Source organism: Eremomyces bilateralis (genome assembly GCF_010015585.1).
Source record: "Eremomyces bilateralis CBS 781.70 unplaced genomic scaffold P152scaffold_27, whole genome shotgun sequence".
Classification (NCBI taxonomy): domain Eukaryota; kingdom Fungi; phylum Ascomycota; class Dothideomycetes; order Eremomycetales; family Eremomycetaceae; genus Eremomyces; species Eremomyces bilateralis.
This window is the reverse complement of record NW_022985093.1, coordinates 37,983-64,094: the sequence shown is the minus strand read 5'-3', so window position 1 is coordinate 64,094 and position 26,112 is coordinate 37,983. Positions and strand designations below refer to the sequence as shown.

Sequence of the window (26,112 nt, the reverse complement as noted above, 5' to 3'; positions counted from 1 at the left end):
TCAGGTCCACAATGGGTCTCATATATCAAGGATGCCGTATTAGATCGTCCTGTACCTCGCCAACGCTCAGGTCTGAGAGATAATGCAGCCAAACCAAGGGCTCTCAAGGGGCTCTCCGGCATTCTACTTTATCAGATCGGCTCCGGTCGGCCGATACCGAATCTTGCTGGTGCCGTCAGCAGGGAAATATGTAGAGATGCTGTAGAGACAGTATATAAATAGTCCCTATAGACCGGAGTCTGAGAAAAAACAAGAGTAATATCCTTCTTCATTTCAATCATATTCAACCAACCCTCATTCTCTCACATGTCGGATAGCAAACCCAGCACTTGCCCACCTCGATCTCGAGTGGCAGTTCGCTACCAGGAGATCCTGAAGGAGCGAGAGTCTAATCCGGATCGAATCACGTATGGGGGGGAGGATTTGAAGGACCTTGATGCAGGTAGATACCCTGATCATATCTTGCCAAAGGGCATCCTGTCTTGCTGAAACTCGTGCGTCTCGTAGCTCTTGTCGTTCTCTCCACGGAAGCTGGAGAAAGCCCCCGAGTACGTTCAGAAACATAATCCGTGTCTTGAAAAGGGACACGGGTAGCTAACCGGAAGGCAGAGTTGGACGGCGGAGAAGAAATGGATTGTCACGGTTATGGTCGGGCTGTACTGCTTCTTGGCCCCATTCACCAGTAATCCCCCAGTACATCCCCAATTTCCAATCCATTCCATTCTACGTGTGGTCCTCTAGCTAACTTCATCCTCCAACAAGGCACTATCTTTGCCCCATCCCTCCCAGCCATGATGGCCGATGTTGGCGAAACCAACCCCATCCGGGGAGCTCTCCAAGTCGCCGTCTTCCTTCTTGCCTTCGCTGTCGCGCCCATCTTCCTCGCCCCGCTGAGCGAATTCTTCGGTCGAACCATTGTCCTTCGGACAGGAAATGTCGTGTTCTGCGCCTTTTGCATCGGAGCAGGTTTTTCGCAGACGGTATAGCACCCGTTTCTGAGTCCAGCTATGCCATTACCCCATATCGGGGATTTGAAACATATTGCTGATTTGTGGGAATCAGACTGCCCAGCTCGCTGTCTGTAGATTTTTCTCGGGAGCGGGTGGGTCGGCGTCGCTTGCGGTCCTTGGTGGGGTCCTCACGGATATTTGGGACCTGAGAACCAGGGCAAAGGCTTCCGCAGCCATTGGCACGGCAGTGTAGGTTCTAAGCCAGTGTTCCTCACGTTGACTGACCTATTCCGCTGACCTATCATAGTATGCTGGGGCCCATACTAGGGCCTGTCTGCGGTGGGTGGATGTCCGAGCGAGCTTCTTGGAGGTGGACGTGCTGGGTTCCGGTAAGCTACTAGTCTTGCAATGCGTTCGCGATCCTCGACTAATCGACCTGATCCATTGGACTAGGCAATCGTTTCTATAGTGCTGGAAGTTGGTGCGCAGTTTACTCTCAAGGAGTCTCACGTCCCTATCCTACTCAGTCGCAGATTGGCTAAGGAACAAAATCAACGGCCGGACGACCAGCTCTACACAGTGCTCACGTTGAACTCTGAAGAACCGGACAGGCATCCGGCCACCTCATTGATAGGATCTGCTATTAGGCCAGGTCAGTTGCTCATGTTCTTAGCCCCCTTCATTCGCTTCTGCTGCTGACCTACCAGTTATGTATCTCATTCTCGATCCGGCTCTCATGCTATTGTCTCTCTATTACGCCTTCGTGTTTGGAGTACTATACCTCGTCATTGTCACGGTACATCTCCCTATTTGTTATTGACCCCTCTGACACCAACTATGTGCTCAAAAATTCGCAGTTCCACATTGTCCTGGGCGACGGTTACGGCCACTCCGAGGGCATCATCGGCGTCGACCTTCTTTCCGTAGGTGTTGGTGCCCTAATCGGTATGCTAGTGACCGCCAAAGTGCTGGATATCATTTACAAGAGGCAAGTCCAAGGAGACTACAAGCCCGAGTCCAGGTATTAGATCCCCGGTGATGCCACTCTCATGTAACAGCGACTCACATAAAGCTGGCTGCCAGATTATTGAGTGCCTTCCCGGGAGCCTTGCTGGTGGCGGTCGGACTTTTCATATATGGATTTAGTGCTCTGAAGACGCATTTCATCGTGGTCCGTTTATTAATCCAACCCATGCTTACCATCCTTATTTCTAATCTTCATTAGCCCCTGTTAGGCATGGCTATATTCAGCATTGGAGTCACGAACACATATGTAAGTTCACACTGGCTCTTAATGCGACTTCTAGGCGGGTCAGTAACCTTGTATTTATATAGCTGGCGATTCAGCTGTACATCATCGACAGCTTTGACTTCCCGGCCTCTGCTTTAGCTGGACGTAAGTTAGAATCAATAACAACACCCTAGTCTTTTAGGCCGCTCTAACACGGACAACCCTCCCATAGTTTCCGTGCTTCGATGCTTATTCGCGGGTGGTACGTATGATTAACCAGATCCTCCCCTATATATCACTCGATAATTCCAGAGGGCTAACCTCAATATTTAGTCTTCCCGTTATTCGGTGATCAACTGTTTGATACTCTTGGCATTGGTTGGGGCGTTGGTATGCTAGCATTTCTATCAATCGGACTAGGCCTCCCCTTCTTACCGATCGTAAGTCCTTTATCATGAAATAATGTTCGAACTCATTACTAACTTTTCTCTTAAGATGTATGCCCACGGATTGCGCCTTAGGAATATAGGAAAGCGAAATAGACAGCGGTTTGGCTGGGCCATGTAAGCAGCAAGGTTGGAAGGGCCTTAGGAATATTTAGTCCTAAACGCCTTAACCGTGCCCCATGACCGCCCCACACCTCCGGTGTAGTACTATGTAGGTGTTCCTGTCACAGAATATCTGTGTTTTCATTGGTGCATCTGTCAGAGATTAGGCTTTCAGGACATCTCTATTTTTCGGGATCCGCCGGTCTCTCTACCAAGCCCCCATTTCTTAGTCGTATTTAGGTGGTCTAGCCCCCATGGTTCCCCCATGGTTCCCCCTTGGTTCCCACGTGGAGGAGCATCCCACACCCCACGATATCACCAACGCTTCTTTCTTTGCTTCTTCGCTCGTTTTGAGGAAACCAAGGTCCCCACGACCATCAATTGTATACAGAACATATAAGATGAGCGTATTCCTGTAGTGTGTACGCTCATTAAGGATCAACTTCAATCTATCTATATTTTTGGCATCTATCGGTGCTTTCTCATTGTATCGCTGTACGGTCATGGCCCAGTTGCTTTGACGAAAGCAGCCACAGTGCAGTCTACGTAAACCGACGATCAAGATGGCAGCAAACTATCTGATTGAAAGGAACGTATAAGATAGTAAAGCTGTGCCTTCGTCGGTGCTGGTGATTTCCAGATTTTGGATACTTCAACCATTGCCTGAAAGCCACCCCCAGCGGTGCACTCGAAACGTCAGGTCCAAATGATCATCGTGTGTCTTAGGTGACTCTTCCGATTACCAGTAATTGATAAGATCTCAACAGAATCAGAAAGAGGTGCGTGGTTAAAGGCAGAAGGCAAGCACAGTGTTGTGTTCTAATAAGGTCAGGTCCAATGTAAAAGGATCCATGGTTTCTGGCACACTGGGGGCCGACTTCAGGACGTCGGAGGGTGATTTGATATCGAAGATCGAAAAAAGTGGTTTCAATCCAAGGTTAAAATCGTGTCGTTGAGGAAGCCAAGTACAGGTATGTCCATTAATTATGTTGGAGTCGTGGTGCTGTGGTCGCTGTCATCACCTTCCCAATTCCATCGGGACCAATTCCTCCATTATCAACTCCCTCGTTACCCCTTCACTCGTTCATTCATTGGTTACTCATTAGCTCTTCATACATTCACCACTTCTTGCCATTCACTCTTCTACTATTAGTCTTTCTACTCTTCATCATAGCCCACACTGCCTCCCTTCCTTCCTTTAAATTTCTACACTCCGGAAGATCTTTCAGGTCAGCTCTCCTCTAAACTTCATATCCCTCTACCTCTCAACCATCTCTCAACCATCTCTCAGCCACTGGCTATTTCAATATCGATTCTCCGCATTCCCTATATCACCACCCCCATGCCTACCATACATAGCTTCCGGGTGTGCAAGACAACCGGCTTCTGTGACAAGCACGCGGTATATTGCGACAAGCACAAAAGGTCTGGTATTATACACTGGACACTACGGGAGAGCCTAAACGTTGCAAACCATGCAGCAGGGGCAACCAGTACCGAAGTCGAAGACCTAAAAGCCAGAGGCACCCAGGAACCCCAAGGGCACCAAGGACACCAAGGACACAAAAGCTTAGATACTGAGGTTGATAGCTAACGCAAATAGCAGGGACTTTAGTATGAAGAGCACAGTCGAGGCATATTGGATGATCAACTGCTTGACGGGTATAAAAAGCTTACTGAAGTGGGATATAATATTATATGGAATGGAAACACACCCCAGACGGTACTTTAAAACCCCTGATAATTTCCTTCTCTGCTAAATTAGGTATATAGAGACATTATCCTTCGATTGCTGAACCAAGACGCTTCTCTTCCGCAACTAGAGAATGAGGAGGCCGGCTCTGACTGCCTCATAGTAGCTCTATAATCCTCGTTCCCAGGGTGCTGGTATATAACACTAGATAAATGGCTGAGGAGTTCGATGACGGGATTACTTTATTTCTACCGAAGAAATTGGTGAAGACTGCCAGCACGATGCCCCCTCCCTTCATTGCAATGACCCGGATCGACGACGAGCCTCTTAGCAGCGTTTAGATGATTCACAAGGGGGAAGTCTGTCTTCTGCAAATATTAGGTTGATCAAGCGGTTTGCTATTAGGGTTCAAAAGCGTCGTTTTCAGTAAGAACAAAAATCTAACTTCCTTGCCAACGGAACGTTTCATATCTCTGTCAACAGTGATGCGCCAGTGATTTGATTTGTTGCTGCGGCATGATAGGGGGACTGGCTAGAAGCGCAAAAAAGAACCAAAAATTATCGAGCTAGGCTAACTATAGATACGGATATCCCGCTTTCTTGTTCCTCGGTATTGAGTAGGGCTGGACACGAATAAGGATTTTGGCTATTCGTATTCGACTTTTCCTCTTGAACGATTATTCTATTCGTATTCGACTAAGTTTTGAGACGTTTTATTCGTATTATTCGCGAATATTCGTAAATAATGCCAAGACTTATTCGACAAAAGTCGAGCCAATGAATGAATGCCCAGCAGTCGCGACTTTTGTTTACCCGAACACGATCTGGAGGATTTGAGCTCTAAGAGATACAAAGCATATCAATAGCGTCGAATTGATCACTCCTGACGATTCAGCAAGCCAAGTGACCCCAGCGCAAAGCTCTCTGTCGACCATCTCTCCGATGCGAGATACATGGAAATAGCTTCAGAGATAGACGAATAATTACGAATAATTACGAATAATGCGAATATTATTCGTACGAATATTAGTAAGCGGAAATTCTAAATTTTATTCGTATTCGACTACGAATATTCGCGTCCAGCCCTAGTATTGAGAATCGACAAGGCATTTATTTCTTTGGTGAATGCTTGTCACCAACTCCTAAAGCCACCAAGCCTGCTGGGGGTGAGCTACGATGCTGCCTGGACCAACTAGTTCTTCAGTAAAGCATGTGGAGTCTCCCTTGATTAAGGTCAAAGCCAGAATCCGATTTACTGATATTTCAAATGGCATTTACTAACTGCCGAGCTGCGTGCCCTAATTCCAAACCTGGATATACTCGGTTCCCGGGAGGCTAAACCCTCTGTTTTGTGGAGATAGGGCGAGCAATATATTTAATATCGAAACTTCATGGCATGAAATTTGTGGCTTCCCCGCCAGACTCTTCAAAGGACTTCCTGAACTCTTGGGCTAATTCTAGACGGTCCTTTATTTCTGCTGCCCATTAATCGGAAGTATTAGGATCTTGGGTGTTTTGTAATGAGTCTCACCCAATTTCCACGATGCTTGAACCCGGCGAGATGCAGTCTATCTAGATGGAGCACTCGAATGTGACGCATCCCGTATTTACATGCCGATAAGTTTGATATTGCTTCAGTTCTACTTTGCCTACTTCAGTATTTAAGTCCTCTGTTGCCTGTTCCATTGCTACGTTGTCACAATCCAGCGTTCAAGCTCGAATTTACCAGCATTCTCTCAGTCGTTAGTGGCAAGAACTCCGTACTTATGGCGTCGTTTCATCAATCCTGGAGCTTCGTGCTCTCACTTCTCTTCGCTGCCACGGCGTACGCGGCGTCCTTACAACAAGTGACGAACTTTGGGGAGAACCCTAGCAATGCATTGATGAACATTTGGGTTCCTGACAAACTTGCTCCGAATCCTGCTATACTTGTCGCAGTAAGAAGTGTCAACCACTCTAGTCATCTCAAACTAACGTCTTCGAGCTGCATGGCTGTATGCAGACAGCGCAGGCATACTACAGCAGCACAAAAGAGTATACGCAAGCTGCTGACCAGCGAGGGTTTATCGTCATCTATCCGGGAGCGAATAATCGAGAACGATGCCATGACGTTGCCACGACGGCCAGTTTGACGCACAATGGCGGAAGCGACAGCTTGGCCTATGTCAACATGGTCAAGTACGCTATTCAAAAGTACAACGCCGATCCGGAGAGGGTGTTCGCATCTGGTTCGTCTTCAGGGGGAATGATGACGAACGTCCTCTGCGCCGTGTACCCGGATGTCTTTGCCGGCGGAGCACCCATATCCGGCGTACCTGCTGGATGCTTAGCAGGTTCGCCAGGGTCTGGCCCTTTGTCCGCTGATCCAGACTGTGCAGCGGGGAAGATCATCAAAACGCCGCAGCAGTGGGGTGATCAGGTTAGATCCTTTTACCCGGGATATAATGGGACGTATCCCCGGGTGCAAGTGTGGCATGGGACTAGCGATCGACTGGTGACATATCCGAATTTAGAGGAGACATTGAAGCAGTGGAGTAACATTCACGGGGTTCAGCTTACGGAGCAAGTTCCTAACACACCACAACGGTCGTACACCAAGCTGATATATGGCGATGGAACCAAGTTGGTCGGTTACAGCGCTCAGGGGGTAGGACACACTGTTCCTGTCCATCCTGTGCAAATCCTTGAATTCTTTGGATTGTAAAATATGCCTTGAATTCATAATTGGGGAACGCTCCCGATTGCATGAGATCATCAAATTGAGAATGGGTATCTTAACTGAACAATGCGATGGCTTTTGAACCCCTGTGAACATTCTCAGTTGCTTTCGAGGCCGTCCAAGACATTAGAAAATATCATAACTTTTAAGTGACGGATACGACATCAATGAATGATAAAGATCCTCTATCGCCAGCATAAGTCGATCCTTCTCTTCGCCAAATGATCCCGTGGTTACTTCAACGTTCACCCATTTTCTACCCTGCAACGTGTAAGCTTTGTTGCCTTCATTCCTCCAACAGGATTTCAGGTGACGGCCAATCTGATCCCCACAGTAGCTTCTGATAGCAAGGAAGTAGTTGTCCACCTTCGCTCGCTTCAGATTGATCATCGAGCCGATGACCTCCTCTTGCCCCAGAAGGACCTTAGCAATGTCAAGAAAGACAGACACCAGGTCCCATATTGCATGGGTTGAAGCTGTGATGACATTCTGTCGCCTTTGCAGGTAATCTAGCGGTGCTAGGGTGGAAATGATAACCCTGGCATGTAGCTCGAGACTGCGAAGCACAGAAACCTCTCGAAGGATCGAGCAATCTCGCATCAGAGCCATCATTGCGGTTTGGATGGTCGTGAGGATACTAGTGATCAATTGAACGCCGGATTTCCTGCTCTCCGAGTTGCAGACATTTAATCGAGTCAACAAGCCTTGGAATAGGAGAGACGCTGCTTCTAGCATCGGTGTCGCAAGGATGGACGGACTTGGACTCCCCAAGGAGACTTCGATGTATGGAGGAAAGATGGAGTAGACGAACAGACTCAGGAGAGTTGGGGTGGTTTTGTCGATTTCGCCGTGGCCATCTAACGTTGCTTTAACTAGCTGGATGACGAGCAAGGATCGAGTCTCCTCGGGAGCAGTTGGGTCTATAAGGTTTAAGACGAAAGACACGAGCTCCTTTGCTGTGCGTATATCCGTGACAGCGAGACCCAGTGACATAATCTTTGCCGCCACGTAAGCAGGATCGGAATCAGGCTGAGGGAAGGCTGGGTTGTTTGTGAAGAACTGATCGAATGGCAGGATCACATCAACATACTGCTGCCAGTTAAGCAGAAGAGTTTGGATGAACTCCACGTATCGTCCCCTGTTGGGCAGAGGAGTTGGACCAGTCGTGCCATAGGGATGCAGCTCAAAAGAATAGGATTTCATGGCAGTCAGAAGCGGCTGCAACATGCTGACGTATTCCTTCTGCACGTCTGGGAAACTGCCTGATCGTTTGCTGTGATCGTAGTGTTTCCGCATGTTGGAAAAGACGGACGATATGATGGCCATGCGCCTTTCCTTCAATTCTGCGGGCGAAATTTCGAATGAATCGCGCTGCGGATTCCTGCAAACAGGAAGGTTGTCCACGAGTGTATCATCCAGTGCCACGTTCAGAATGGCCGTCGTGAAAATGTTCTGGTATTTCACCAGTGCTTCTCGCTCAGCCAAGGACACCAACCATGCCGTAAGGAAAAATTCTCGGTGTTCCGTATATGCGGCGGGATATAGAAAGATGATCTTTGCGAGGAGTAGCGGGCCAAACCTTCGTTTTGGAGACTTGTCTGCGAGCAAAGAGAAAGAACCGGGGTTGTATGAATTGATATAGTATGACCAGTCATGAATACCGAGCGAAACAGTGCTCGAGGCAAGGAGTACCCAAACTTCCACAAGGTAAGCAACGAATTCATCCTCTGGTGGCAAGTCGGCCCCGAAACTGTCCGAGAGAAGTCGTGCGAGGGAGTTTTCGATTCGTTGAAGGACGACAATCTCGACATTCTCGCACAAACTTGGAGGATTCTGCCTTGGAATCGCGGAACGGTCGGCTTGAGAGCTCATGATCGTGTTCTGAGTCGCATCTGTGCCTTGGGATTGCGTAGATTCGGTGCGCTGCCGGTTAATCAGTTCCACGAATGCGTATACAACACGTAGTGTCTCCATCAATGTTGCCCTAGGGACATAGGTAGTGGACCGACACAAGGGGAATACCAAGTCGAACACAGACGAGTCCAGAAGAGGAGCAATATCAGCCGGTTCTTTGCCGCATATTGCAGCGTCTCTCAGTCCAACCATTGCATTCGTGAGAACGGAGCAAACTGTGGTTTGGTTGCTAATGATAGTGGCTCTTAGCACTGCTTCGGAAACCATGCCTTCGTGGCTACCCTGGCTATCATCATAGACCGATTCTGCCTCAGTCCGAGCAAGGTGATATTGAGACACCATTGCGGAGACAATCGATTCGAAGCGAGTTGCTAACTCTTTCAAGCAGATGACCTCGCTACGCTGCTCAAGCAGTCCACGAGCAATTCTTGCCCAAGTGCGTACATTGACTTGGCATGCCTGAATATGCGAACTCGAAAAGTCCACCAGCTGCCAAATCCAGTCTAATTTCAGCCGATACCCAGTTGGCGAGCACAGATATAATGTGCATAGCAAGTCATGATGGTTTCTCAAAGCGTCCAGATCGCTCTGCAGCATGGCCTTTTCCTTGGGGTATTCTCGGCCGTGGTTGGGGATGAACCTGTAGACGATGTTCAGGACTTTCTTCGGCTCCAGATTGGCTGTCAGCCAGTGTGTATTGAACCACAACATTTTGAGAAAAATGTGGAAAGACTTGTCGTCCAAGGAAGGTTTGAGTTCGTATGTCTGAAGACGGTCGTCCAGAAACCTCGGAGACGAGTGCCCATCCTCCTTTCGAAGGAATGAAAGACCCCTCTTAGCGAAGAAATCGAAAATCATCCCGAGGATCAACTCGCAACGATGCCAACCCCACTGTGTTAGGAGTACAAGGCATCGTGAAAGAACGGCTCGCACGTATTCATTGAGAGTGGTTCCGACCTTTTGAGAGGTTGGTGGATAAAGTTCAATCAATCGTCCTAGGAGCAATTTGACAAGACCCCAGTTGTTCGCTCCGGAATGCTGACCTGGAGTTCGAGGTATTCCACCACTGTCAAACTGCACCAACGGGAGCAGGGTGAACATGCTATACCAGAGCCTATCAAACTCGGCCACGTTGGTAATGGACGATGGGGTGCAGTCAACTGCCAAGTTGAATTGAGACCAGAACATGTCCTGATTCGCATCTTTTTCCGAGAGTGGTCGATGGTAGACCCAATAAAGGACGACTACGGCTTCAATGGCGGCCTGGTCGTTCCGGATGCCCGCTTCTCTCGATTCCCGTCGCTTGCTATCCTCGAGAAAAGCGCGGATCTGCGGCATGCTACACCGAATAATAAGAGAGAACGATGCTTTCGTGACCTCGTCTCTCAGGAGCTTCAGATCTTGTGTTGGCTGTCGAGCAAGTTCTCCGGACGAACAGGCAAAGACACTAATATGTAGTAAAATAATCGTGTATGTAATAGCTCGCAGGAGGGCCGTCACGAAGATTGAGAGGCTATTCGGTGTGGACGCTGCTTCGCGTATGACTTCGAGGAAGGGCTTCAATGAATATTGGAGCTTCGAAGAGAAGTTTTCCCGGTCTATCGGGTCGACGAAGGTTAGAAAAGAAGCGAAATGCTTGATGAGGCTACGCAGGACCAGTATAACCTCTGACATTGGCGTTGCTGGATCATCGCATTGTGATGCAGATTGAACCAGCGTTCCACAACGTTGGAAGATGTCCGTCAATTGCGACGATGTCTCTTCATTCCAAGGGCCAAAGTGGAACTCCTGCGATGCGAATCGGATTGTCATCGTGCCTCGTCGGTGGTCGAAATCACGGCTTCTGGCATCCAAAGCAAGACGCAGATCTCCACTGCCGATGAACGTGGAATCATGAAAGTACGTGTCAGAGGGAAGTAAAGACATGTCAAAGGTAACCGGGTATCGAGCTCCATAAGGCTGAAGACCATAAAGGGAATTGGTGTCATCTTGTGATCGTGTGTATTGGTCCTCGACAATTGAATCCACCGGCAAGGGCTCACTTGGCTGGCGGTACTCCCGTAGATCTACTTCCACTCGGCTTGGGGTAACCTTTCGCCGTCGGGGTCGAGAGATATTTGGTGAAGGGTGGGGTGTCACACCTGGCTCCGAATTGGTCTCTCTCACTATGATAGTTGAAATCGGCGGGCCATGTCGATGTGAGGAATTGAAGCCAAGTGTTCGGGTTTGAAGATGGAGGCCAATTCTGTTCCTCTGTTCAGCATCTTTTGATCTCAGGAACTGAGTATTGACTCTCTGCAACCCTTTCTGGAATGCAGTCGACTGGTGACTATAATTGTACTCTGATTCGACGGCCTCAAGCTGGGCATTGCGATACTTTGAGCGAGCAATTGGCTTGTGCGACCGATTTTGGAGAGTGGTACTCCTCCTCTTCTGTTTCGGACTAGCTTCTTCTGGCTCATCGGCATTTAACTGCTCGGTTGAGGGAGGATTGGAAAGGGGATACTCCGGGAGTAAGAGTTGTCGATGCCCGGACTTTAATCGCGGACGTTTGGAACCTTCATGGGATTGTGGCCCAAAAGGTATTGGAGAAGGAAGCTTGGATTGTCGCTGGAATGGAGCCCTCGTTGCTAGGTGACCAGGAGTAGCCCCAGAGGGCATGCGGCCTGGAAGGGGCCTATGAGATATGGAACGGGTACGCCACCTGGTTAGTGTATCCTGGGCATCGGCTGTATCAGTGGCGTTCTGTAAGCGAATGTGCTTTGAGCCTGGTGAATGCCTTCCATGGTCCGGTCGTTTCTTGGCTTCTCGGAGGGACAGGCGTAGAAAGTGTGGAATTTCACCGGTGCTGTTCATCATTTCAGTCGGCTCAACGTCAAGGATGCTCAGCTGCACAGATTTACTTGGGCGCCGTGGTTGAGGCATTCTGTGTTTATCAGCATTGCGTCGCTTTGGTTGATTGGTCGCATAGTTATTGGACTCGCGAATAAGTCCACGTGGAGACCGAACAGGCCTGGAGAACGCTTCCGTAATTTTGGGCTGATGAGACATGCGGTTGTTCCATGCTGAAGGTGCGTCACGGATGGGCTCTTCATAGAAGAACGAGTCGTCATGGGGTTCATTCTCGAGATCATCAAACGTCTCGGTATCATCGGCGGCAGGAAGAGGTTGTTCTTTGCTGCCAGTAGGAGTAGGATTGGTTCTGATCGGCGGAGTATTGTTTCTCGAAGACGTGGCAATGGACGATTCGGAGTCGCTGAAGAGGGTGAGTTGCGCGTCTTGAGCCTCGCTTCGAAAAGGACTCCGATTGACTCGGACCGCAATCCCCTTCCCGGGCCCAGGTCTCTGCGTAGACTTTAGATGCAAATCCTGCTTTGATTTCTGTCGGCTATCCTGCGCCTGTCGATCCAGCCTAACCCAGGAAGCTGGAAGGACACCTTTGATTCTTCGTGTGACTTGCCGTAACTGACTATGATCTTCCGATTCATTGCCGGGCAAAGACTGTTCTGCGGAGGCTGATTTGTCTGAGTCATCGTCCGAAGAGATGGCCAACAAAGGGGTCTGCGCGGCTTCCCGTCGACCATCGATTTGGTCGGCACCCTGAGCAACGGACCGATGGTGGCTTTTCGCCCTCGTGGATGTGGGATGGGGAACAGCTCCCGCAGGCTTCTTGGCAGTCGGTGTGGGTATACCATTCTGAAACCCCTTCGGCATACGAAATCGCGGGGCTTCAGCAGGACTAGCACTCCGGGCGGAAGGCGATGAATCGGGAATATCGAATATATCTTGTGGAGTTGACGGGCTAGGTCCGGGTCGGGAGTTCGCTTCTGAACGATTCCTCCTGCGGGTGGAGGAGGTGGCAAGCTTTAGACGCTTGTTGCCGTTCCTTCGGACCACAATGCTCAAGTCAGGTACGGATTCTTCATCGCTTTCAATGACCTTGGGTGTGGTAGGTTCGGTCCGGCCGGAGTCTGGTAGAGGGGAGGCGCGGATAGGTGAGCTCCGGCACTCCTCACCATTCTCACCGTATTCTCGTTCAGAAGATTGCGTTTCGGTATTTTGGGGTTCGATGGCCGCATTCTCCTTGTGCCGGTGAGCATCGTAGGCTCTCCGCGCTGCTGGGCCAAGCTCGGCGATTGGGATCCCAGAATTCTTAATTCGACGATTGAACTCCAGATATTCTGAAGTGTAAGGGAATAGTTGTCTATCCTTTCTTGTCCTTAGATTCCTGGTGAAGAGGCGTATGTCTGGGCCGCTCTCTGAAGTTTGGTGTAAAGTATTGGAGTTGAGGGGAGCTCGAGGAGGTGTTGATGGGCCAGGATGTAGATTCGTAAATGGAGAGGTATCCGGCGTTTGAGAAAGAACGGTTAATGCTGATGAAGCCGTAGTGAGTGTGCTCTTCTGTGAGCAATGATCCTCTCCTGACCCTCGAACTCCTCTGTCACTGTGGATGGAAGGTGTTCCAGGGGGGTTTGGGCTTCGTGTCGGCCCATGGGGGACGGGGTCATGATGGTCATCTTTCTCCAGTCCAACAAGTAATTGTGAGCCATGGGAATCTATGGCTAATCCAGAAATCGGATTCCTGCTTTCGTCTAGACTGTCGTCCTCCTCTTCCGAGTCAGGAACTATTCCCGTGATCTCCCACCGTCTCATTAGAGTGTGTGTATTCGTGGAGAATATTTCATGGTGAACTCAAAAGGACCTAAGTTCCAAATAATGTTGGAGGCGGCAGGCTGCGAAGAGATTGAAGATATGGCCGTGCGTTGCGTATTATGAATTCGACAATTCGTGATGTTCATTCGACGTTCGTAGTTGGATGCCTCGATCCGATCGGATGGATGGCAGACGCGTCCAGACGCGTCGAGCTAAAAGTGGGGCAATTGACTGAAGGCACGTGATTCAGGATCCCATCGCTGGACATTCTGTTAATATTGCTCAGATTTCAGGGCATCCTCAAGACTCAAGACGTCAACTTCATCGGGACCTGGCATTATCGCGGCATTGACTTTTAATGGCTCTTCGCATTTGACATTGACTGCGTTCTACGAATCGATTGTTACTCGTGCCACCGTCATTCAGTGTCTGGACGGAGGGGACTGCAAGATGAGTCGAGCGGGAGGATTCATTTCATTTGCTGCTGCATTGGTTGCAGGCGTGGCTGGCGGTACGGCATTGGGAATCTCCTTGCGGACCATATACTGACCAGATTTGTAGGAGTGTACACCTTCGAGCCAATGTTTAACAAGCGTTCACTGAGGAGCCAAGATACCAATGCGACCCCATCCACTTCCGCTGTGCAGTCGCCGCAAGCATTGCCAAACACGGTGACCTCTGGTGGGGAGAAGGCTGGAAGTCAGGAAGATGGACAAATGGAGCTTGCGTCGAAGACAAGATGACCCATCTTCATGCAAGGTACCTTTATGGAGTTAATCGCCTGGACTGGGAGCCAGCCTACTCGACGGTGCATTGTGCTCCATGTTGGACTTCTAGCACGACCCTGCCGATGCACAATGTCACAGAAGATGTCCGATGGGGATGATACATCAGTATTGGTGGGTCCCTTAATGAGGGAGGGCGAAATTCGAATACGATATTACCACTCTCATGGACCGCCCTCGCCGAATTCGCATTTATGCCAATGAATTACTCTCTCCGAGCCTTCTATCTTGTAGCAGTAGGAGGGGAATTGGGGATCTATCTACGTTGTGTACAACGACAGGCTTCCTTTGTCCATACCGCCACCAACCCCGCGGCGACGGCACATCGAGATGGGCGGTCAGCTTGGATTAGCTACATCCAAGTGTTCTTGGGTCAACGGAAAGATGACGACCTCAATTTGACTGGATCATGCCATATGATGAACTCATTTCTTCAAAATGCCCCCCCGATTACTCTCTACTTTTGGTACTTGAAGTTTGCTACATGTATCCTATCGACCCAGTCTAATCCTGCTAGAGAACAGCGACGGTAGGCATTTCAAGGGGCATGTCACGGCCGGTTTTATATCTGCGCGGACCCAGTCACGCCAGAAATAAATCTTGCCCTGAATGTGGACTCAGGTATTATAACATCAGTGGTTGTGGCGTTTGGGGTACAGTTAGGTCTATTGGCACAGATGAGATCCTAAATCAAAGTCTATTGGATATCAACCATTCCGTCCGACCTGTCCCGAGCATGTCCTTGCATCCCTTGACGTACTCATAGCACGCCAGTCGCCACATGTAAATGCGGTGCTAATGTTCTTCCCAAAATACCACAGATCCTATGATCTAGGCGCATCTAATCCACCCCCGAGCTCGACATCACCAGGGAGCCGACATTACCCACAGCATTCTATCAAATGTCCTTGTGTCATCGCCCTGAGAAAACCTCCCCTCTGCCGAGTACTCCAAACACTCCTCCAGAGGATGATCCGCCTCTAGAATCGTTGACCGGCCGTCTCGCCACCTTGCCTTGGGTTCTCACGCCGGAGACGATGGTATCCAGATTCGTTTCCACCACGACACCCCCAACGATCATCTCGCCCAGAGCTGCGTGAAGGGTCTCGAAATTGAAGATCAAGTCCAACTCGCAGACATTCTCGAATAGTCGATCCAATGATTCGACGAAGACTTGAATGAGGTCAAGAAGTGCTAGCGGGCTCTCGGTCGAAGTGGATATCAGGATGAAGTATAGCGTGGCATAGTGTCGATACGTCACAAGAGACGGGGTATCGGTATGTATCGGCTGTGGCTGACTCGACTTTTGGGCATTGGGCGGAGGAGCGAGTAATGGAGGCAGTCTGGAAGAGGAGTGAGTATATCGCATGGCGGAGAACCAAGGCCGACTCACGGGAGGAAGTTGCAAGCCGTAGCCGGTCGATTGGACACTAAACTGAAAATCTCGGATATGAGCCGTTGCTGAACCGCCGTGTCCTATGGCTACGGTATTAGTGGAGGTGCCCAGCAGATCCATCTACACATTATATTCATCACCAACCAATTGCGTGTAGAACTTGGTAAGACGAGGCTGTCCCGAGTTGTTGAAGACCAACACGGCATTGATCATGATTGGAGATGTACCGAGCCTATCAGTCCCGGGGGTGCATAATGATTTAATATTTGACTGGAGTGACCGAGTGCATTATTGAACATTGCCGTATTGGACATGTCAGGAAGTAGGCGATGGCACTTGCCTAGAGGTCAACGATGACATGGATCGAGACTCTAAGAGCTCTGACGTGGGGCAGGTACGTACTACGTTAGGGTTCTTATGTGCTTCTCAAGCTGCTGCACGTTCCTAATTAGTTGATACTTCCTTCTATGTACGCTCGCAGCTCGGTTCCATTCTCCATCTAACAATCCATGTATGGCCATGAAGCCTTCTGGTTCCATTGTCCTCTAGAATACGACACCACGACACTCAATTGACCGGTTCTTATTACCCGTGGTCACTCCCCGCTGATCCGATTACCTAGCCCGAGCAACCAGCCTTTCAAAACGTCATTGAATTCGCTCTTCCCGTCGTCTACCTTCCTTACCATGAAGTCTCTCCCCCGCATCAGTTCCCGATCTGGCCTCACCATTCGGTTAGGGCGTGCTGAGACGGTGATTCCTCGACCTATTCAAATGCGAGATCGAGTATCAATCCGATTACCATCACAGACCATCTCCAAGAGACCAAACCCCGTGCCTGCATGGTCGCAGAGCCGCTTGATCCACTCGACAAGAGCATGCTACGGAATACTTCCAAAGCCGATGGATACAAAGCAGCCAGACGAGAGCACATCAAAAAATAGCATCGAGGGAAAACCGGTCGAGCTCTCCATGGATGATTACAACGAGCGAGCCAACATATACCTTGACACTCTGGTAGTTCGGTTGGAGGAGATGCAGGAGAAGCAAGGCGGCTTCGAGGTCGATTTCTCGGTAAGCATGGTCACTATATCCATCCGGGCCAAAGCTAAGTTGATCAGGCTGGTGTCATGGAAATCGAGATCGCCTCAAAAGGCACATATGTACTAAACAAGCAGCCTCCGAACCGTCAGATTTGGCTGAGCTCCCCTATCAGTGGGCCGAAGCGGTACGACTGGGTGGTCAAAGGCGAGGGTATGCATGACAAAGCGGGTGCTGGACAGGGAGAGTGGATCTATCTTCGGGATGGGTCAAGTTTGACTGACCTGCTCCGCAAGGAGATAGGCGTGGCTATGGATGACGGTCTTGCAGAGGCTTGATGTTCGTTTGACACCGTTCCTTTGGTCAAGTAATGGGCGGACATTGGTGTTTGAGGCCTAAAGTGTAATCATTCTAGTCAATAGCAAGCGTGGTCTTCGAAGTTTGACGCCGATATTTATGTTTTCGAATGAAGCGCACGCTCTACTCTCCCAACCTCCTCCACCCCCTTGCCGACAACTGCAGTTTCAGACAACTCATGAACCCTGGACAAGCGCATTCCTCCAAGATCTCTCCAGTGTCTCGTTCTAGAAGCCACTGAAGAGACGCTTCCCATCCGACCGGCTTCCAAAGGCGCAGCCCATATGGCCAACAAGCCGAATCTAGCCACAACGATGGATTATAGCCAAGGACCATGTGTCAGCCCTTGAACAGGACGGCGACCCTGCTGCTTGGTGGCTTCCAGAGGCTATGCTTCCGTACCCAGACGTGGGTGGCCCACGGAGCAGTGCGCGCCTTGTGGTAACTCAAGGGCAAGCCCATCGAGTAAACCCCATCACGATCGGTGACCTGGCAGGGTGCCCATCCTCAATCCACATCGTGTTTGTTCGGGAGGTGAATCGCCCCCATGCGCTTGTATCATAGTCTCAAGGACAACTTCCACCCGACTAGTCTGTCCATGCCCAACTTGTAGGAGACGCCAATCCATGGTTGCTTGAACGTCGTTCAACGACTGAGGTATGGAAATCGCAGGCATATCGAAACAATGTCGACGAAAGTCGGTCCTCTTCACGCTATCACAGCGACTTGGTCTGATTGTTCGTTGACTTCGGGTTCTTCTTGCGGTAATGATTCCTGGTGGCACCAGTTAGGATGAGAATAGGCAAGGGCACATTCCAACGCAGAACGAACCATGTCAAAGATAACTTGAATCATTAAACTGCAGCTGGGACAGACGGCAACATCTTCACCGTCGCGTAGGTCCGAGATACAAATTTCAAATCGATCGCCACAGGGACATGGATAGTGGTAGATTTGTAAAGTGGGATCGAAGGTCATGTCTTCGATTTCGATCTCGTCATAGTACGACATTGTGCTAAGATCGTAGGACGAAAGTATTTTGGAAATTTCTTGGGGAGTACGGGTGGAAACAAACTTGGAGATGCAAAAGTTGGAGAAAGATTTGGGAGATCTAAACTTTGATGACTCCATGTTCGGAGGAGATGCGGAGAAAATCGGTGTGTGCCTTATGGCCTTACGATGTCAGCCTGACTGGAATCACTGATCCAAATGGAGTTGCTCCCTTTCCTAACTGTTAACCATTATATCCGCACAAGAGAATCTGACTCGGTGGTAATTCGATGTGCATTCTTGGATTAGGTACATATGGTGGGAGGGATATAGCTGCAATCATCGGGTATATTGAAGAGTGGGCCAGAAAGACTTGACCTTTCGCAGATGGGGTACAGATTGACAAAAAATATCCGTCTCTTGCTCAGAATTGTTCCGCACATTGTTCAAGTTTCGAGATTGCAAATGTCGAAGCATACCCACAACGCACTTCCCGTATACGTTTAGTCGAGAGCTCGGAAACCTCAACCAGAGACTGCTGCCAATCGAGTTGTGCTCCGATTCCAAGCTGACCACATTCCCCTGCTCCTGCAGTGAAGACGCGACCGTCTCTCGTCAGGACCGCTAGATGATCATTTCCAATATCGAAATCTTCGACAAGTGCGTTTCCGGGCATAGATACATCTGCAAAATCTTCTGCATCGCCCTCGACTCCAGGCAGACCCGCAGTTTCGTGTCCAGGCCTTGGTTGACCCCAAATAATCAATCTGCCACCTTGGGATAAAGCTGCAGCAACGTAGCCACCTACAGAGAATTTCTTCGGCGTGAATGGCAGAGGGACTGGCCCCAACTTGTCCGCTGCGGCACTGGAAATGTCTCTTCCCAAACATTTTCGAAATCGTGCATCTCCCCATGAGTAGACCTGGGAATTATTCACACCAAGTAGAAAGAAGGTGTTTCCAGAGTAGAGATATGCTTTTTCGCCTTGTACTTCTGTTGCTAGGACCTTCTGGAAAGTTGTGGAACAGCTTGATCCATTGCCTACAGATACCCCAACTTCATACTCGAGAACAATCAAACGGCCGTGAGACTGATGCGTGAGGATGGCAACCCGATTCGCCGCAGTGCATGCCATATGAAACACGTGGTCAGAGTCTATATCAGCTGGAAGATCGGATTGACCGAAGGCCCCTTGTAAAGCGGCTTGAAATAAATTTGCCGAAGTACTATTGTCTCCTGCCAGACCACAGTCAATGCATTGCAACGACATCGATTGAGAGCGTCGGAATCTGTGCGATTCTGGAGTGATGGATGAAATAGGGCCATTGTGTGATACATCAGGAAGAGGGACTTTTCCACGGCAGACCTTTAGTGGTACTTTCGAATTGAGGCCATCGACAGCGAAGACACTTGAAGACCATCCAGCGTGGAGCACCCGAACAGTGGAACTCCCTGATATCGGTAGATTGGAAAGGGGTTTGAAATGTGTAATGAAAGTCGAAGGTGAATCGTCTAGCTGGTGGAACCAATTCTGACCACATGCTAAAATCGTCTCCATGCTGCAGACTTCGGATTTTACGGTGATGGGAACGGTTTGAATTTGGGATTATCCCGATGTCATGAAAAGAAAACGGACTCCAGCATGGGCCGAATCAATAACGGAGCTTGCATCCTTTCCGTGACGCCAGTTGCATTATGATTGGCAACTGAACAACGTGTTTGAAGTTTGAACGCGGTGGAGCTTTGTTGTCCCTGTTGTTTAGAATGAACTGAAGAGTGGCAGAGCCCAATCCATGTATCGAAATATCCGATGATGAGAGATGACAGTTGTTGAGGCCTCTGATGATGCGAGCCTGGATCCCTGCAAATCACTGTGGCTAGTGGATGTGGCTGGTATCTGGCACGCTGGTCACGTCCAGTGGGCGCGAGGCCTGAGGCAAAATAGCAAATTGGCAAAGAACTGCACCTCAGGTCTATCCCGTCCACCAAGCCTCCGTTCTCCATCCACCACACACACCAACTCGGAACATCAATTTTCCTTCAGTTCACCTTTCGCATCCACTAAGCGAAACCCTCAATTTCAAGTCACAACATCTCTCCTTCGACCACCACATCCTCTCTAACCCACAGCCACAGCCAGAGATCTTGACTACAGTTGGTCAAGATGAAGCTGAACATCTCCTTCCCCGCGAATGGCTCGCAAAAGCTCATCGAAGTCGACGATGAGCGCAAGCTTCGCGTCTTCATGGAACGCCGAATGGGTGCCGAAGTCCCAGCCGACAGCCTGGGCGACGAATTCAAGGGCTACATCTTCAAGATCACCGGCGGCAACGACAAGCAAGGTTTCCCGATGAAGCAGGGTGTCATGCACCCGACTCGTGTCCGATTGCTCCTCTCCGATGGCCATTCCTGCTACCGCCCGCGTCGTACTGGTGAGCGTAAGAGGAAGAGTGTCCGTGGCTGCATCGTGGCTCAGGATTTGGCTGTCCTCGCTCTCTCCATTGTCAAGCAGGGCGAGAACGATCTTCCCGGCCTCACCGATACCGTCCACCCGAAGCGATTGGGCCCCAAGCGCGCGACCAAGATCCGACGATTCTTCGGCCTCACCAAGGAGGATGATGTATGCGAAATAACCACTGTTGATCCACCATTGTATCAAAGCTGATGGTTTCCCCCTAGGTCCGCAAGTTTGTCATTCGCCGCGAAGTTCAGCCCAAGGGCGAAGGGAAGCAACCCTACACCAAGGCTCCCAAGATCCAGCGTCTTGTGACCCCTCAGCGTCTCCAGCACAAGCGTCACAGGATCGCACTCAAGCGACGTAGGGCAGAGGCCCAGAAGGATGCTGCCGTACGTGATGATAACACCTCGACTTCTGAACCTTTGCTAATGGAATGTCTAGGCCGATTACTCCAAGCTTCTCCACAAGCGTCTCAACGAGCAGAAGGCTCAGCGTGCCGAGGACAAGAAGCAGCGCCGACAATCGTCGATGCGACACGCGTCTACCGTTCCGAAATAAGCCTGAAGCTAGGTGATGTGGGAGGTGGTATTTGAGGGGTTATTGCTTGAAGGCGATGCCGAAAGGCTTGAAACGTGGTAAACGAGCGGAGAAAGTTACTTTGTGAAAACTTGCATCGCGGTTTATCGAGCAAGATACATGGGCATTCACGGTGTACGGTCCGGCATTTAAAAATGACAATTCGTACTTTGTCCCGCTCTATTGCTGTGAATTATCGTGTTGAGCGGTTGGTTTGGCTCATCTATTACAGCATTTAGTGTCCCCGGCATACATATCGACCACCATATCAAGAAATCCCAATTCCTTCCAACGCCGACATACAAATGGTATCAGTCATGGCATTCGTGACGAACATCAATACGAAAGATCCATTCAAACCAAGTCCCTTGGTTCGGTTTGCACCGCGGGACCTTTGCCCTCTCTGGAATGACCAGCGTCAGGGCGAGTCGCTGCTCTTTCAAGTTCTGACATAATCGAACCTTGAAACTCCACGGGAACTGTGACGAACTCCTCCTCATCCCATGGTCCCAACTCCAACAATTCTTGATCTTGTCTGCCATACACCCCGCTCCCTCGCCAGTCAGGGCCACTCCTTGGATTCATCGCTTTGTTGGCACGGTCACTTGGACCAGGACTGGTCCTATTTGCGGGACTGTATGCGTGGCCAAGATGTGCTACTTCTTCCGGACGCTGGACATCCATACTGGATATGTGACTGTGCGGTTTGCTCCCGTTGCCTGTGCCACTCCGCCAAGTTCCCGCCCCTCGTCCGTCATGCACCGTTCCTCTTGAGGTCGTGTGATGCGAGTCGGAATGGCGATGACGGTGAGAACTTGGCCGCGCCGTTCGTTGAGAATGATATTTCACATGCTGGCGACCCCCCTCACCTGGGTCGAACTCACCCAGGTGGAACATTCGTCGAAGGAGGGTCCAGATGAAGGGCATGTTGGCAACCAACATTGCTGTGCTCGCTTCTCGGATATACCAAAAGGTCCAATCGACGGAAAATGGATGCGAGAACGAGTAATATTTGTTCAGAATGGCGGCAAGGATCTGGACGGTTGGTGACTTATTTCAATGGAGAATGCTGGTTGGGATCATATACTTACGACAAAGATGCCTAGTCCAAAGATACAGCAAAGAAGCACCTTGCGCTTGGCGGGTAATCTGCTTCGTATAAATAAGGAGAGCCCGATACCCAGCATGATCAGATCACTGCTGATATTGAAGACCGCATTGGTAATTAGGTGGTTAGTCGCGGCGCTGCATTGTGCTACATCAAAGTTAGATGAATTGGACAGTATTCGACAGAGGCCTGGCACCTACCATTCGGAGTTGGGACTGCCCAGTAGTCGTGGAATGGTCGACACCACTTAGCGAAGTATAGGGCCTCCATGACCACAAATGCAACGGCAATGTAGCCAAGAAGGAAAGTAACCGCCTTGTTCTCGGTCAACTTCTCACTACAAGCAGGTGTTAGATTTGCCATTCCGAATTTGCCAAGTGAACTTACGTCAAACGATAATACATCACCAGGAGGGTCGTCTTCAGGGTCCAGATGGTAAGGATTTGCATTTGCTCAACCACCAAAACCATTTTGCTTCCATATTGCCTTCGCCGGACCTCGTCTTGAGTTAACGCAGAAATGTCGAAGCCAGGCGGCAAAAGATTCGAATTCTCGGTCGCCACAATGTTCATCGTGATGATGAGTGTCGTGTAGGTCGCAACGGCAAAAAGCATGATCCAGTCATCGATTTTGAGCTTCCACACCGACCCAAACAATAATGATCGGGAGATATAACGGCATCCTGTGATGAATATCGCTAGCGAGTACCAAATCCATGATTCAATACCAAGCTGGGACATTTTCCCCCAGTCCAGGAGTGGCCGAGTGAAAACACTTCAACCTACCCGGCCTCTGAATTCAATGGTCGTGTGGATGAGTGACACACATGATAAATTGAACTCATTCGATCGCTATTTTTGGTAATTTTCAACGGTACTGACTCGATCGGAAGACACAATGACAACGGAAAGGAACCGGGGTGAAAGTTCGATAGACGATGAACAAAACTATATGACGATATCCGAGACAATCCGAAAAGGCTCAAATTCGCGACTCGAGTACGGAGATGTTTTCAGGCTCAATCCGCGGAACAGCAAACACAATGAAAATGCTGCAGTAGACTTATTAGCGGAGCCGCGCTTGTCGCCTCGCCCGACGCAGATCCTCGCGAAATGTTGAATGTGAAGCGTGGCGTGCGTGGGTATGATTGGGTCATTTGGATCATGGATGTACAGTAAATCCGTCCCGTCGGGAGACAAGTACAACAGTCAACAACCGATTTTCCATTGGGGCAGAGGTGACTGCTCGTGATTTTTTAGATTTGGCACTATAGAGTCCCATCTTGATTCGCCATTGAGACGAAGCTACTGGAGAGCTCCAAATATTGCATAATCGGCGCTATGGGAACAAATTTCCTAGTCATGCTGCGAATCTAGCCGCGTACTCGTTACGGAATGACTAGAGAAGTATATTTTTCGACTGGAATTCCGAGGATTTGGAGGTAGCATACCGTATCTTAACTTGTGATACGTAAATATTCCTATGGATTCCGTACTCGATAATGCTGATGGGAAAAGCAATGAGAAGTCCATGCACTGCCATGATCGGTAAAAATGAAGTCGCGGTTTTGTTGCTGGCGAATGGTTGAAATTCTTCAAGAAAAGAAGGACTGCAAGGCGATGGGTAGCATGTCAATAAGACAATATTGTAATGGAAAGTACAGTACGCTACAGAACAGGGATGATTTCTTGAATCGCCAAACGCCAGGAGTTTATTGTTCTCGAAAGCCATAATCCTTTGTCCTGCAACTCAATCGCAATGTTCCCCATGACATCCCACGCAAGTCAACCTTATAGGTGGGATGCAATTTCGTTTCCCACGATGGAAGAACGACCACAGATGTCGCACTTCGGGAGTTGTTGCACTGCCCTACAAATGACGCCTTCCATGGCCTCTCGGTGAACGGCTTTGGTGTGAATCGTCTTTCACACCCGGTAATCCCGCTGTTTATACGGTGTCGAATGGACGGGATAGCGAAGCACGATGATTGCTTCAGGTCCGGATTTTCTCCACCTCATCGATACTCATAGGCTCATAGGCAACGGAGAAGTGCTTCTGGATCGTTTCGGGTCGTCCAAGCCACATGGTTAACTTGTTCAATTCTTCACGGAGACGAGCGACGGACGGCTGATCCATGTTCGTGTGTGCAACGAGCTCCGGCAATGACACTGGATTGATTTAGTAACGTGTCAATATCATACACTGCCTTGGCGGTTGTGACTTACCGAGAAGTCGCAAGAGATGCTCTCCTCCATAGATGTCTACCATTGGTCTTCCTGCAAGCTCATCTGTGGGATTCTCGACTCGTTTGATGATATCAAGATACTGTTGACGTTCGAAACGGTAGAGAAGCATTCGACCAAGTGTCTTGTTGAAGTATTCTTTGAGCCCTTGGATGACTTCCTCAAGCAGATCCAAATCTGCCGATGGATTTGGTCGTTTCCTGCTCTCGTATTGGAAGTACCTGTCGATGATGATGCTTGCCGGAGTTGCAGATGGGAGGGAGACCAGGTGATTGTCCTTAGTGACGCTCTCCCAATCATCGACTAGCAAGATTTTGAGAGAGTCCGGCATGTAGATTCGGATAGCTGGCTTTGAATGATACTGATCCTCCTGACGGTCGTCAGTTATCACAGCTATACGAGTAGTTGGCTTGCGACTATTACCTTCTCAAGATCGAGATCCCTCCTTTTCTGATTTCTAGCGGAACCGGCAGCGACGGATGAGTGACGTTCTTCGCTCCCCCGAGCCGATGAATCCGTTCCTCGTTTTTTCTGAATCGCCGCCACTTTCGCATTCCGCTTGTTGGAAGCTTCGACATCCTTCCTGAGGTTGTTGGCAAGGCCTTTATTTTCCTCGGTCATCTTCCGTAGACGGTCCTGGGGTACCCAGTCGTCCCACCTGTATAATTATGTCAACTGACTGAACGACGCAAATCTCGAATATAAGCTCTGATCGACGGACAGCGAGACACGTGCTATGTAGACGAAATTGTTTCTGCGGGAATTACCGTGAAGCGCTGTTTCAACCAACACGTGCTTTAAGTAACGATCATGAGTTCATCAAGATGAGAAAATATCGACTTACGTATTCTTCCATCCCTTATAGTGTACTCTGTACAACCAGCCAGACTTTTTGACCGATGGGTCGGCCTGTTTCACATCGATCACCTTCGCCTCGTAGAGAAGCTCATGATGAAAGCAAAGCGCTTTCTCATCTTTGTGGTACATCGCTTGGTTTTGAGATGGCGCCATTTCTTCGAAGGACCGAAAGTGACGATGAGTGACGGAGTAAGATGAGGAGAAAGAGAGGTAAGGTGACGAAGCAGCGTTAGGAGAATTTGGAAGGATGCGAAGTCCGCCCAACACAAAGACAAGATTGGTCTGACCGAAACCGTGAAGTGAAGGACGTCAAGTTCAGGAAATCCCCCTCATGGCGATCTGGATATTCGGACACGTTGTTCTTGAGGCTTGAAGCAAATCGGTTCCAGTCAGGGCAAGCTGGGTCAACACCCTCGTTTCCCTTCTCGTGCGATTAGTGATCTTTTCCGAAGCAATGATAATTAGGGCGGTATTGGGATTCAATATTTGACGGCGCTTAATGACTATATGTTCGATTTCCAAACGTCACCATCTGTACGTGTTCACTCCGACTTGGTGAAGCGCCAGTCGACGCGCCAAGATTTATACGGTCG

General features: G+C 49.6%; 10 protein-coding genes across 10 annotated transcripts; 4 read left to right on the top strand and 6 right to left on the bottom strand.

Annotated features, from left to right (window-relative positions):
- The first annotated feature begins 4 nt into the window (after positions 1-4).
- On the top strand, positions 5-2,852 carry P152DRAFT_169560 (MFS general substrate transporter). The gene is made up of 15 exons (XM_033674082.1): positions 5-442; positions 508-548; positions 610-682; positions 763-980; positions 1,063-1,199; positions 1,258-1,339; positions 1,404-1,602; positions 1,658-1,746; positions 1,808-1,971; positions 2,034-2,121; positions 2,176-2,223; positions 2,286-2,346; positions 2,414-2,443; positions 2,515-2,621; positions 2,677-2,852. The coding sequence occupies exons 1-15, from the start codon at positions 307-309 to the stop codon at positions 2,746-2,748; spliced, it is 1,545 nt and encodes a 514-aa protein (XP_033530742.1). The 5' UTR covers positions 5-306; the 3' UTR covers positions 2,749-2,852.
- A 3,336-nt stretch (positions 2,853-6,188) lies between these two features.
- Positions 6,189-7,126, top strand: P152DRAFT_403996 (PHB depolymerase family esterase; the record flags this gene model as incomplete). The annotated part of the gene is made up of 2 exons (XM_033676733.1): positions 6,189-6,359; positions 6,407-7,126. 2 exons carry the CDS (start codon positions 6,189-6,191, stop codon positions 7,124-7,126), a joined length of 891 nt encoding a protein of 296 aa, XP_033530741.1.
- P152DRAFT_516934 (uncharacterized protein) lies at positions 6,832-14,532 on the bottom strand (the record flags this gene model as incomplete). The annotated part of the gene is made up of 4 exons (XM_033682978.1): positions 6,832-7,326; positions 7,379-13,693; positions 14,259-14,401; positions 14,511-14,532. The coding sequence occupies 4 exons, from the start codon at positions 14,530-14,532 to the stop codon at positions 7,306-7,308; spliced, it is 6,501 nt and encodes a 2,166-aa protein (XP_033530740.1). The 3' UTR covers positions 6,832-7,305.
- A 510-nt stretch (positions 14,533-15,042) lies between these two features.
- Positions 15,043-16,265, bottom strand: P152DRAFT_442324 (Adaptor protein complex sigma subunit). Its single transcript, XM_033677741.1, has 3 exons — positions 16,034-16,265; positions 15,887-15,969; positions 15,043-15,836 (listed from the first exon to the last, which is right to left on the bottom strand). The coding sequence occupies exons 1-3, from the start codon at positions 16,100-16,102 to the stop codon at positions 15,407-15,409; spliced, it is 582 nt and encodes a 193-aa protein (XP_033530739.1). The 5' UTR covers positions 16,103-16,265; the 3' UTR covers positions 15,043-15,406.
- Positions 16,266-16,662: 397 nt separating this feature from the next.
- On the top strand, positions 16,663-17,267 carry P152DRAFT_403905 (Frataxin; the record flags this gene model as incomplete). The annotated part of the gene is made up of 2 exons (XM_033676725.1): positions 16,663-16,962; positions 17,010-17,267. The coding sequence occupies 2 exons, from the start codon at positions 16,663-16,665 to the stop codon at positions 17,265-17,267; spliced, it is 558 nt and encodes a 185-aa protein (XP_033530738.1).
- Positions 17,268-17,781: 514 nt separating this feature from the next.
- On the bottom strand, positions 17,782-18,297 carry P152DRAFT_442317 (zf-CSL-domain-containing protein; the record flags this gene model as incomplete). Its single annotated transcript, XM_033677740.1, has 1 exon — positions 17,782-18,297. The coding sequence occupies one exon, from the start codon at positions 18,295-18,297 to the stop codon at positions 17,995-17,997; it is 303 nt and encodes a 100-aa protein (XP_033530737.1). The 3' UTR covers positions 17,782-17,994.
- A 262-nt stretch (positions 18,298-18,559) lies between these two features.
- On the bottom strand, positions 18,560-19,965 carry P152DRAFT_169452 (RCC1/BLIP-II). Its single transcript, XM_033674080.1, has one exon. The coding sequence runs from the start codon at positions 19,832-19,834 to the stop codon at positions 18,701-18,703; it is 1,134 nt and encodes a 377-aa protein (XP_033530736.1). The 5' UTR covers positions 19,835-19,965; the 3' UTR covers positions 18,560-18,700.
- A 426-nt stretch (positions 19,966-20,391) lies between these two features.
- On the top strand, positions 20,392-21,095 carry P152DRAFT_461747 (uncharacterized protein). The gene has a single exon (XM_033680192.1). The coding sequence runs from the start codon at positions 20,441-20,443 to the stop codon at positions 20,939-20,941; it is 501 nt and encodes a 166-aa protein (XP_033530735.1). The 5' UTR covers positions 20,392-20,440; the 3' UTR covers positions 20,942-21,095.
- A 1,091-nt stretch (positions 21,096-22,186) lies between these two features.
- P152DRAFT_367814 (uncharacterized protein) lies at positions 22,187-23,158 on the bottom strand (the record flags this gene model as incomplete). Its single annotated transcript, XM_033675454.1, has 4 exons — positions 22,187-22,345; positions 22,402-22,565; positions 22,619-22,755; positions 22,806-23,158. Coding segments are annotated over 4 exons (813 nt in total), but the record flags the coding sequence as incomplete, so codon positions are not given.
- A 1,121-nt stretch (positions 23,159-24,279) lies between these two features.
- On the bottom strand, positions 24,280-26,065 carry P152DRAFT_169401 (mortality factor 4-like protein-like protein 1). The gene is made up of 4 exons (XM_033674079.1): positions 25,506-26,065; positions 25,085-25,319; positions 24,644-25,031; positions 24,280-24,586 (listed from the first exon to the last, which is right to left on the bottom strand). Exons 1-4 carry the CDS (start codon positions 25,670-25,672, stop codon positions 24,411-24,413), a joined length of 966 nt encoding a protein of 321 aa, XP_033530733.1. The 5' UTR covers positions 25,673-26,065; the 3' UTR covers positions 24,280-24,410.
- Positions 26,066-26,112: the final 47 nt, after the last annotated feature.

Excerpts from the sequence above, each read along its gene's own strand:
- P152DRAFT_169560 (XM_033674082.1), top strand. The coding sequence starts at position 307 with ATGTCGGATAGCAAACCCAGCACTTGCCCACCTCGATCTCGAGTGGCA. Across the intron at positions 549-609 it reads AAGCTGGAGAAAGCCCCCGA|AGTTGGACGGCGGAGAAGAA; the intron begins GTACGTTCAGAA and ends ACCGGAAGGCAG. Across the intron at positions 2,224-2,285 it reads TTGGAGTCACGAACACATAT|CTGGCGATTCAGCTGTACAT; the intron begins GTAAGTTCACAC and ends GTATTTATATAG.
- P152DRAFT_442324 (XM_033677741.1), bottom strand. The coding sequence starts at position 16,102 with ATGATCAATGCCGTGTTGGTCTTCAACAACTCGGGACAGCCTCGTCTT. Across the intron at positions 15,970-16,033 it reads CCAAGTTCTACACGCAATTG|GACACGGCGGTTCAGCAACG; the intron begins GTTGGTGATGAA and ends CCGTAGCCATAG. Across the intron at positions 15,837-15,886 it reads ACGGCTTGCAACTTCCTCCC|ACTGCCTCCATTACTCGCTC; the intron begins GTGAGTCGGCCT and ends CTCCTCTTCCAG.
- P152DRAFT_169452 (XM_033674080.1), bottom strand. The coding sequence starts at position 19,834 with ATGGAGACGATTTTAGCATGTGGTCAGAATTGGTTCCACCAGCTAGAC.
- P152DRAFT_461747 (XM_033680192.1), top strand. The coding sequence starts at position 20,441 with ATGAAGCTGAACATCTCCTTCCCCGCGAATGGCTCGCAAAAGCTCATC.
- P152DRAFT_169401 (XM_033674079.1), bottom strand. The coding sequence starts at position 25,672 with ATGGCGCCATCTCAAAACCAAGCGATGTACCACAAAGATGAGAAAGCG. Across the intron at positions 25,032-25,084 it reads GGGATCTCGATCTTGAGAAG|GAGGATCAGTATCATTCAAA; the intron begins GTAATAGTCGCA and ends GACGACCGTCAG. Across the intron at positions 24,587-24,643 it reads GCATCTCTTGCGACTTCTCG|TGTCATTGCCGGAGCTCGTT; the intron begins GTAAGTCACAAC and ends AAATCAATCCAG.